The 11,772-nt window shown below is 41.9% G+C and overlaps 1 protein-coding gene across 6 annotated transcripts in view; it reads right to left on the minus strand.

The window, feature by feature from the left end:
* The window catches only part of NOL10 (nucleolar protein 10), a 61,332-nt gene extending 52,794 nt beyond the window's left edge, over positions 1-8,538 (minus strand). For 5 of the 6 annotated variants that reach the window (XM_087776134.1, XM_087776133.1, XM_087776132.1 and 2 more), the window contains exons 1-6: positions 8,241-8,538; positions 7,674-7,719; positions 6,779-6,877; positions 5,918-5,995; positions 4,038-4,075; positions 133-269 (exon numbers count right to left, since the gene is read on the minus strand). In XM_087776134.1, the coding sequence (XP_087632260.1) occupies positions 133-269; positions 4,038-4,075; positions 5,918-5,995; positions 6,779-6,877; positions 7,674-7,719; positions 8,241-8,306 (464 nt within the window). In that variant the 5' untranslated portion in view covers positions 8,307-8,538. Of the gene's footprint in view, positions 1-132; positions 270-4,037; positions 4,076-5,917; positions 5,996-6,778; positions 6,878-7,673; positions 7,720-7,932; positions 8,096-8,240 lie in introns of those variants that run through there. The other variant, XM_087776135.1, reaches the window with a different exon arrangement.
* Positions 8,539-11,772: the final 3,234 nt, after the last annotated feature.

Consider the following 11,772-nt stretch of genomic DNA (forward strand, 5'->3'; position numbering starts at 1 on the left):
CACAAGCTGTCTCCATTATTAATTTGGAATGAATTGCCACTTCTAATTTTTAATTTTTCTGATATTTTAATATTCATTTTATTCCTGGAAAACACTGATAACAAAAGTGAAACAAAATAATCCACTTAATACCTTGCTCCTACAAAATACAGGTCACACGATGGATAGTGATAAGAGAAATCTCTACCAAATTTTGGTATTCTTGTCCTGTAGTAATGGCCATGTTGCGAATGAAACTCCACAAATCTGCCACACTGCAAGAAGACAATCTGAAAATAAAATAGAAAGAACTGAAACATACAGGAGCAGACAACAATCTCCTCAACTCATCTTACAGCACAAACTCCAGTGATTTTTTTCAAGCTCACACAGGTTTATCGCAACCCATTTAAACCATTTCTACAAAAATGATAGAATTGACTAGTGCTTCATCATTCTCACTAGCCACAGCAAAGCACTTTATTAATAAAGATTAAATGAATATTCATAAGAGTATATGCAATACCCTGAAAGTGACTCTGCAACCAGAAGCAGTATAGCCATCTCGGTGTTACGCTGCACCAAAAATTAACATCTGTACATCTTTCAGACACCAGAGTTAATAATTTCTTCCAGGTACAATGCCATGCAGATGCCAATATCTTCATAGGTACTAAGCACAGGTACTATACATCCTGATGCACAGCAGCATTCCAATAAATGACACAAACCACCTTTGTGCATTTTTTTGTTGTTTGCCAACCGAATAAACGCATTGTTTCTTTCTGAAACTTAGACAAACATCTCAGTCCTGGAAGAGCCCACAGGGAGGCATTACTAGAAGGCTAGATCTATACCAATAAACAAAATAGGCCAGAACCTGCCCCTATAGTCCTGACGGCAAGTTAACATGGCACAACTTATATCCATACGATGGAATTCTTCCCACTCCAAACAGAGACAGTATCACCCACACCATCAGTTACACTCATATATGGATAATCACAGGCTAACTCTTCACTCTGAGCCTCACCCTTATTCAGCTTAGATTAGAAAAGTGCTAGTTTAGTTTAGAATATGTATAGTCCATGCATCTTCTAGAAGTAGTAGATAATGAAGATTTTAAATTTCCTACTGGTGGACTACATTGTTAGCAATGCAAATAAGGATGAGAAGCTCAGGAAAGGCAAGGTACAAAAGTTATTTTGCATCTGTCATCTTTATTTATATAGCTGTATATTCTTCCCTTACAAGACATGGAGAAAGTACTGACCTGGGCTAGTACTTCATGCCCATTTATCATTAAGTCCCCCCTTACTTATGCTTCTTCTGATATCAGAAAGTGTTTCAACTTTTCCACTTCAACTTTTATTCACGGACTCGCTCATCTTGGTCCAAGACCAAGTAGAGTATCATCTTTCAGCAGTGTAACTACGATTTCATATGAGAGTACAGATGCAGAGTTGACATTATACAATTATGTTTTTCATATACATCCCAATCAATCCTTTGTGTGCCTAATGCCTTTACGCTTTTAACTGGATGTTTACAACAAGCAAAGCTCTTTATTTATCCATTTGAAACAATGCCCAGATCAAATCTTTTCTCTATCATCATGGCAAAAGAAGAAATGTCTGCATCTTCATGCAGTACAGAAGCTAAATAAACTATGAGAAGAACATAAAATTAAACTGTATTTAATTTAAAAATACCAGTATCACATGCTCTTAGTTCACTATCAGTAAGCCATTAGAAACCTGTTACCAGGAAGAGAGAAGATGCAATTTGCTTTCAATGAGAAAAGTGAATTTTCTTCTCACCCACTCTACCTCCAAAAACATTCTAGAAAGTTTTTGATAGTTGCCAAAAGCAATCAAATATTCTGCTAATGATTGCCTTACCTCTAATAATTTTCTATTTTAAGATAAATTTCTACTTGAAGACATTTGTATCCTCTTTCATTAGCAGTGGATACAACTCACTGTAAATCATGTTTGTCTTTCCTTCATGCTAAATTAATTTTGGTCACTATAACCTCAGAGTAGCAAAAGCATAGCCACTGGTGCGTGGCAAAAATACTAAGCGGAAATATGTGTCTTTTTGCAAAAGGCTGTGGGGAAAAATGATATCACTCTCTCCTAAGTCCGAAAATTAGTCCAAGTCTAAAACTTTTAAGTTTAAAACTTAGGAGAGCACAGAAGTGTAACTGGCCTTATGGACACCAGCACGAATGAGAGTCAACAGCATGTTCTCACTGTGAAAATCCAAATAAGCCTCAAAAGGCAACCTTACAAGGACAGCGGGAACAGACTGGAGAGACGCTATTTTCCCTGCGCTACTAAAGCATGAGGCAGTGTCTAGTGTTGGGTGCCCCAATTCAAGAGGGATGTTGAGAGCATCAAGGGGGCTACCGAGACAGACAAGGGGCAGAACACAAAACGTACAAAGAAAGGCTGGAAGAATCTTAGCTTGTTTAGTCAGGCAAAGAGCACTCTGTAGGACGACCTAATAGCAGCCAGCAACTGAAGTGCAGTTACAGAAATGACAACAGTCAAATCCTTTGCAGTAGCAACCGTGAAAATTTCAGATTTTCCTGGGCAGGTTGGACAGGAAGGAAAAATTCTTTATGATGAGGTCGTGCAGCATTGCAACAATTTATTCAGTGAATTTGTGGAATGTCCAAGCTTGCAGTTTTTGACAGTCCTGTTCAACCATTAAATGACATCTGAAGGTCCCCTTCCAATCAATATTTTTATGATTCTAAGCATTTCAGGTGTAATTTCTCAAATATTGTTCCCTCTTTCCAAGATGTTCAAAACATTATGACAGCTACCTGAAATTTGTTTTCTTTCTAATGATTTGGTTTTAGGAAAATAAAATTGAAAATAAGGTTGTATTAGGCTGTGAAAGTAGGGCTTCAGTCTGAAATACAGTACCAATTTCAGCTGAAAACACACACAAGCCTTACTGTTTGTAACCAGTCAGAAACATATTTGCGAACACAATGTGTTCCTCAGTTTCCCAAGTCACTGTTTGGTCTGTACAACCAGAAACATTCTCCCACAGACAGACAAGTAGAAGGATACTGTACTGTATCAGTCACCTTCTTCTGCTACTTGAATTCATGCACATTCCTGGAAATCTCACTGGGGAAAAAATTTGAAAAGGCTAAAGCTAGAAGGCTAGACGATAATGTCTCTGATTGAATAGAAATATTTATTAAAACAAACCTCTACCGGAAATGCTAAGGTTTCTTCTCAGAAAAAAAAAGTATTAAAATAAACACTTAACTAAAAAAAAAACCAAACCCAAACCTTGTCCTAATGAAATCAGCAAAATTATATGCTTAAATTTCATATTTAATTTGGATCATAACACCTTGACGAATGAGCAAAGCAAAGTTTACAGGAAGTGGTAACATCTTTTATTACACCAACTCCTGCAGCTGGAGAAAACAGATGAGTTTTCAAGCACATAAACACTTTTCTAGGTGTTAAGCAGAATTCGAAGCAATATTGGACCTGAAAAAGGGTTGATGGTCCTAAGAACTCAACTGTTTCCTTCAGGTACAGCACTTTGGGGGGGGGGGGGGAGCGGGGGGGAAGACATTATTTCTCTCCACAATTTTTACCTCATTCATACGCTTATAATCATCATGGCTACAACAATGCTGACAAATCAGGCTGTTAGACTATCCCTCCTCTCAAAAATCGTGTACCTGTATATGACTCGTCACAAGAGATTATGACTAAATGTTATCCTAGAAAGAATAACTAATTCCATTTTTCACATTATTTTGTTTGTAGGATAGATCATTATTTGAAGTTTTTCTCTACTACAGACAGAAGACTTCAAAAGTGGTAACGCAAATTATAATACAAAGAGACAAAGAAAACAAACAACATTTTGAAGATACAAAAAATGTTTATCCTGTTTGCTTTTCTAAAAAAATTTTTGTTCCAAAAGTTGTGTTGACTGCCTTTACTATATATGAAAATGCATTTTAATATACATATTAAACAATTTTTTCATTTATACATTGAAAACATTAAACATACCTTTGAGTAATCATCTGATAAAATCTCAAACGTAACCACTAGAGGAGAGAGCAAGAGAATTTTAAGTCAACTAAATAAGCAAACTTATTTGCAAACATTGGCATAAATCCTGAAAACATTTACACTCGTGCTAACCTTTAGTCATATAAGTATTCCCCACAGGTGTCAATGCATAATGCAGGCATTGTGATAAAATCTTTAATTATATAACTTTATTTGCAAAATAGTAAGTAGTTTTCTAAAACTTTAGAAACATATGAAGCACCCTGTAATCTTTCTATCATTCTTGTATACTTGACACGTTTCTCAACACAATGCTCAACCATGTATTTATTGGCTTGGGGAAGGTCTAATCATATGGTTTTCAGTGAGTGTGTGGTCCATGGACCTTTGGTAATCCATCAAAGATGGCAAAAAGTGACATATGTTCGGATATACTACGCACAAACCTGCACATGTGATCTTTCTAAGGGGTCAGCACTTCCACAGAAAAAGTTTTAAGGCTCAAAAAAATCACGAATTTGAAAGCTACTATCCATGCTGAATACTGCAATGTATTGAACTTTGCTTAGTTTTAAATGAGCTGGGTTGGGAACATTAGGCAGTAGCTGCTTCAGCTAAATTGTTTCCATTTAAATGAGATAGCTCATTTAAAGTTACCTGAAGTGACTCTCTGCTACATTTCAAATTAAACATACTTCTGCAGTCTAGTAAGATGCCAGTTCAAAAAAAGTTTACTTTAAGCTCTAATTACCAGCAAGCATTTACTATTACAATGGCTCCTACTCTTTTCAAGCGGGTCTCACTCTTGCCATAGCTTCCTCTCCCCAGCCCCTCCGAACCCCTGCCCCTACCACCTCCCCTCTTCCTATGTTGCAGCACTGTCCCTTCACCCTGTGTGACTCCTTGCAGTGCTGAGGCACAGGGTAAAGAAACACTACCACACTTTAATCCCCTTTTCCTGACCTAATTCAGTAGTTCTCAATTTTTATTTTTCATACCACTTTCACACACATCACAGTTAGACCGGTTTCATTCTTCTGTAATGATTTAGGACTTCTGCCACTCTGTGCTCCTTCCTTCATTGCTTTGGTCACGCTTGTATCTCAGTTTTCAGCCATCAGTCTTCTAACAAAAACAAACCCAAACCAAAACAACCCACATGCCATTCCCGAAATATATGCTCCCTAAAACTCAGAGCCATGGCAGCTCTGACCTCCTCCCCTAATCTGCCAGCAGATTCTCCCTTTCCTATCATCTAGATGGCTCCTTGCTTTCCTCACCATAGTTGTTCACCCTCCAAATTAGTAGCAAACAAGGTGTAATTAGGGCCTTGGCCATGCTACCATCTATCCCTAAGTACCTTGCTTCCAAGCAAACAAACAAACCAAACAAGCAAACCAAACCATTCTCAGGGAATTCTCTTTACCCTCTAACTCACCTATTGATCTTGGGCTCCAGTGGGAACACAGTGAGAACTCATTCAGTAATGATGGTGCAACCACGGTGCATTCTCCTACCTCACTGCTTCACAGAATAGGAAAGAAGGGAGAACTGACTGCTACCCAGCCATTGTACCCACACAGCATTCCCCAAACAGAGCACAGCCTTCGGCCACATCCACTCTCTGAGCCCTGTGCTTACTGGCTCAAGGGAAACCTTACGTTCCTCACACTGCTCCAAGAGAGGAAAGAACTTTGAAGGAGGAGGAAAAGGAGAAAAATACAGAGATAAAGACTAGGTGATGTTTTACTCTAGATTCTTGTGTTCCCCCAAAGTACATTCTGTCCCCTCAGCCCAGGGAGGGAAATTTCTACTCAAGTCCAACCTGAATTATATATGAAAGATATCTTGTACTAACAGCCATAGCTTATACTAACCTTCAGAATCTAAGCATCTTTCGAATTTCTGGGATAACTGATAGGTATCAAAACAGCGGATCCTCGGCTTGTAAGTTCCTGAAAGAACAATTTGATCTTTAATAAAAAAATTAAACAAAAAGATAACATTAAAGCATTTTTTTAAATATGAAGTCTTACATATAGAAGCTTTACTGCATTTCAACTACAAGTATTCTGATCTTACCAAAGTCTCTGTGACTGGAAAAACATACCTCTTAGTAACATAACCTTATGGCTTGGTTCTTGTCTGTGGCGCCTGAAAGCACCCTACTTGTATGTAGGTTCTTCTGATTACCAGATACATTATACAGAATTTAATACCTTCCAGTAAGTCTGAAAGACCAAGTCTCCTTACGCTATTCATACCTACTAAAGTATTCATATTTGGATCCTGCTTTGACAGTTACAAAATGTAGCATTATCCTCCATCCTTTAAAACAATACTCAATGATGTTCAGAAGTTATTTAAAGCAAATTTATCTACGCACAATAAAAATAATTAAGAATTAAGTTTTTAACTGTATTATAAACAGTTTAGGTTTTAATTGTATGATAAAGCCCCAGTGGCGGGGGGGTTGGACTAGATGATCTTCAAAGGTCCCTTCCAACCCAGACCACTCTATGATTCTAAGAACATCTGTGTTGTGAAAAGAAGTGTTTCCCAGTACCACTACCAAGACAGCCACTCTATCACATTTTGAGAGTAAGCTTCCAAAACTGTTCAATGCTATATTTAAAAATGAACTCTTATCAATTCTACCTGAAATACTAAGTCATTCTGCAACCAAGATTTTCTAGCACTTTTGGCCTCTGCTACAGAGAGACACTTTGTTAACTCACCAACTGCCATAATATACTGTCCATCTCTTGACACCTTAATCTTTGTGCTAACTGTGGGCATTTCAAAGTCTTGAATAAGTTCAATTCTTCTACGGACATCTATAAAGAAATAAAATAAAATAAAATTATTTTTTAAAGGTAGCACTATTGTATCAACCCCCAAAAATGTAACAGTTTCTCATGGAAGCATGTCGAGTTAATTGAACATAGGGAATATCTCCTAACATTTTTTAAAATATAAAGATCTTTTAAGTATAATTAACACATTATAAACAGATTAATACAGTCTGTTAACCCTGAGATGCAGGCTACCTCCATAGAAAATAAATGCCTGTTCTGAGGTGGTAACTATGTAACAAATTATTATATAATGTAGTAGCAAATATTTATCACACTTTTTACACAACTAAGATGTTGTATAATATATTCCATCCTCCTGTTAATTCTATGCATTTTTGGTTGGTTGAAGTTTTTATACAACCCTTCTTATGGTATGTAAATAGCCATATTTTATTTTGGATAACAAATTTAGGCTGAAATTATGATGTTCATGCACTCTAAGAGGAGTATAATACACATTGAGGAGTTTATAGTTGGACTTTATCATAAGCTATACATGGAATTCATCTGCCATGTTTCTGTACAATCTACAACCCCAATATTTAGTGCCTGAAATTTAAAGCAATATTGGTAATATTCTGTTTATATAAAGCTGTGTAGAAAGTTGAAGCATAGCCTCCTAACCATAACTATTTATAGCTTTAATTGTGTAGTTTTTAAAATAGGAGGTATGCATAACTTCCTTGTATCGGTTAGTAAAGTGTCTCCAGAGGGAGATGCATGTTGTACACGTGCAGCCGAGTATTGCTGAGGAGCCTGTGATGGCAAAACTCACCCACATCTTTCTTCTGCAAAGCTCTTTTCTTCCTGTCTGAAAGCCACTGTAAGAAAATACATAAACCAGTCCCGAGCTTGTTACACACAAAGGAACCAGAGAACTGCTTAATGTTTACCCAGTTTTAAAGTATAAGAAATGTAGGCCGTTAATTCTTTTTCTCTTGATTATTTTCAAATTTCCACTGGTAAGTTTAACCATTCCACATCAAGAAAACTTAGAGAGTAGCGGTTTTTTAAGGGTCTGTGGAATAACGCACCTACAGCTAGAGCTGCACGCACCCGAGCTGCATTTTTCGATTAACAAACATTTGTAGCTGGTTTTCGTTAAGGACCCCCGCCCTCAGCACAAGCGCAGACGGAGAAGGGGCGGCTGGGTGAGCCGCTCCGGCCCGGCCGCAGCTCAGGCCCAGAGCGCACAGCACGCTTCTACAGCCTGCTGCTGCCGCAACCGGCGGGCGGCCCCCCGCGGCCCGGCTGCGGGGCGGGACGGGCTGGGCCGGGCCGGGCCGGGCCGGCAGCGCGTCCCCTCGCCCCGCTCGGCGGCCTCCGCCGGCCGCGCCCTCACCTCCGGGAGGCTCCTGCCGGCGCTGAGGCTGTAGATCTTCACCTCGTTGAGGCTGGAGACCTGCATGGCCGCGGCGCTGCCCGCCTCTTCCCGGGCGGAGGGGAAGCGGAAGGCGGCTCGCTTCCGGCCCGCCGGTGCCTCCAGACGGGGCCCGCCGGGCCGCGCTGCTGCGCGGCGGCTGGGGCACCGCGGGTGGCGGCGGCTCTCGCCCCCTCCCTCTCGTCGGGAAGAAGCAAATCCCTCTGGCAGCAAATCCGTGAGAAGGCAAGCTTTGCCGGCGCCACACAACTTGGCTGCCAGCAGCTTGCCCGGGCGTTCATTTCTAGCGTTCAAACAGCGCCTGTGCAAGAGGCCGTTGAAATTCGCGGGGACAGGGGGTGACAGGGGCGGCCGTGTGCGCCGCGCAGCCGGACGCTCTCCTCCTTGGTAGGCAAGACCCCTCTTACAACATCCAGACACGGAGACCCCTGCCTGGCCGTGGGGCGGGCTGCGGTGCCGTTCCCGAGGGCCTTAAGGTTGAATCAGGAAGGCAGGCGTTGCTTTCCCAGGCTTGGTGGAGGAGGTTAATCTTCTCACCCTACAGCAAACCCATGTCCATTATCTACGGAAAACAATGAATCCAGGATTTGGGTGATCAGAACCTTGCCAGCAAATGTAAAAAGATACCTTTTTATTGCTTTGTAGCAGCACCGTTTAAACAAGTACGGACATGCAAAAGTCAGACCATTGCTACTTTTAACTTAAAAGAGCAATGGCAAGGATCAAAATTATGTATATCTGATCTATATACATCCTCAAGAAACAATGAAAACCAAACCCAAATACTTACCATAACGATAGGTAAGTCCAGTACAAGATGCAAGCTGAAGCTGTTTCAAATAAGTCTTATGTATGGTGTTCCCTGGTGTCTCCCACAGCATTCTCCTAGAGAAGCTGGCTGCTCATGGCTTGGATAAGTGCACCCTGCGCTGGGTTAAAAACTGGCTGGACGGCCGAGCCCAGAGAGTGGTGGTGAATGGAGTCAAATCCAGTTGGCGGCCGGTCACGAGTGGTGTTCCCCAGGGCTCAGTGTTGGGGCTGGTCCTGTTCAATATCTTTATCGATGATGTGGATGAGGGGATTGAGTGCACCCTCAGTAAGTTTGCAGATGACACCAAATTGGGTGGAAGTGTCGATCTGCTGGAGGGTAGGAAGGCCCTACAGAGGGACCTGGACAGGCTGGATCGATGGGCCGGGGCCAACTGTATGAGGCTCAGCAAGGCTCAGTGCCGGGTCCTGCACTTCGGTCACAACAACCCCATGCAACGCTACGGGCTTGGGGAGGAGTGGCTGGAGAGCTGCCTGGCAGAAAAGGACCTGGGGGTGTTGGTTGACAGCCGCTGCCTGAACATGAGCCAGCAGTGTGCTCAGGTGGCCAAGAGGGCCAATGGCATCCTGGCTTGTATCAGGAATAGTGTGGCCAGCAGGACCAGGGAGGTGATAGTGCCCCTGTACTCGGCACTGGTGAGGCCGCACCTCGAACACTATGTTCAGTTTTGGGCCCCTCACTACAAGAAGGACATCGAGGTGCTGGAGCGTGTTCAGAGAAGGGCAACGAAGTTGGTGAAGGGTCTGGAGCACAAGGCTTATGAGGAGTGGCTGAGGGAGCTGGGGTTGTTTAGTCTAGAGAAAAGGAGGCTCAGGGGAGACGTTATTGCTCTCTACAACTACCTGAAAGGAGGTTGTAGCGAGGTGGGGGTCGGTCTCTTCTCCCTAGTAGCAAGCGATAGGACGAGAGGAAGCGGCCTCAAGCTGCGCCAGGGGAAGTTTAGGTTGGATATTAGGAAAAATTTCTTCACTGAAAGGGTAGTTAGGCATTGGACCAGGCTGCTGAGGGAAGTGGTTGAGTCCCCATCCCTGGAGGTATTTAAAAGACATGTAGATGTGGTGCTCGAGGACATGGTTTAGTGGTGGCCTTGGCGGTATTAGGTTAACGGTTGGACTCAATGATCTTAAGGGTCTTTTCCCACCTTAACAATTCTATGATTCTATGATGTATTTCAACAATGATGAGACCAACACCATGACTAGAAAGGGCTCTACTCTAGTTCATATTAAAGGGTGTTGTAGCTGGGATTCATGGGAGATTAACACACCTAAATATAGGTGTCTACGTGGGTGCTAGGTGTCTAAGCTCCCATTTCAGAGAGCTAAGGCTTCACTTGCTTAAATGTGGGTTATCTAGTGGCATTTGAGATGCCGTATGGTATCCAGGACACCTAGATGGGTCTGACACAAGACCTATGGAAAGCCCATGCCCTTCTGCAGCATGAGCTGGAGGTCAGGCAGGATGCGCAAGGACATCTCAAGTGGCACTGGCAGCTCAGGCAGATGAATCTCAGCCCTAGTAAATGCAGTTAATGAAGCCTGAGGAGCAACGTAGAGCAGTAGCCACTAGGTGTCTTCTTCGGTGTGAGCTCAGTCATTTGTAGGTTCCACTGTCTAATTACTTAGACGGCCACTGGCTATTACTAGACATTTAAAGCTGAATTCACTTGTCCACACATAGAAGTCTTGTGCCATTCGGGATGCCCTAAGGAATCCCAGACATCTGCAGGGGGTTGGTTGGTGTGATGCAAAATGTGCAGAAGACGAGGGTAATCCTGGAACAGCAGCTGAAGGCCCAACAGGATGCTCCAGGGCACCTCAAAAGGCATTAGGCAGGGTCAGGAGGACTGAACCCACAAAGAATTCCTAGAGGAGTAAAACACTGGGGATTCTTACAGACTGGAGAATTAATGTGACTCTCTAGGTGAGACTGTGCAAGGAGTCCTGACCCTCTCGTCTGTTCTCCAGATGCATTTGACTGACCACAGTGCCAAAGAAGAGGGGTAGAACCCAGAGGTTCTGGCTGCACAGCAGGGAACAGTGATTTATTTCAAGTTGCTTGGAATTAATTTTTTGTTCTTTTCAGTCAAATTCAGTTCTCAGGCAAAGTTGATAAATCTGAGCCTGGCCAGTCATACATTTAAGACTTCTTGGAAAGTCAAAGGGGGAAAGATCAACTAGAACGCGGACTATCAAAATTTCAGTCCAGATAACTGAAGAGCAGCCAAATCTGCCTGTTACACTTGCTGCAGAATTAAAAAAATCAGGATCTGAATGATGCAGGAGAAGCTTTGACAAAGCATTTTGTTTCCTGTGTAAATAAATCTTTGTTGCGTGTAGTAATGAGATACTTTTAGATTTTCCATTCAAATAAATATAGATGAGCAGGTAAGCGTACTGGCTGCAAATAGGTGTAATATAGGATGCTTTCAACCAAGAACAAATAATTTTGCTTGCTTTTTCTTTCTTTTTCTAGTGTCAGAATTTGCTGTGTGCATCACCTGGTGACAGATGTGGTGGTGCTGTGTTCCGAAACAAAGTGGTTATAAGCAAACTGAATGTTACCTTTGCTGATTTTAATGATAACTAGACAGTGCTCCTTTAGTACGTACATACATATAATTATGTTAAGTACAAGTTTTCAGGTATATTCACATTGAAACAA

Source organism: Nipponia nippon, unplaced genomic scaffold, assembly GCF_047370975.1.
Source record: "Nipponia nippon isolate SJK-2023a ecotype South Korea unplaced genomic scaffold, ASM4737097v1 scaffold_4, whole genome shotgun sequence".
NCBI classification, from domain to species: domain Eukaryota; kingdom Metazoa; phylum Chordata; class Aves; order Pelecaniformes; family Threskiornithidae; genus Nipponia; species Nipponia nippon.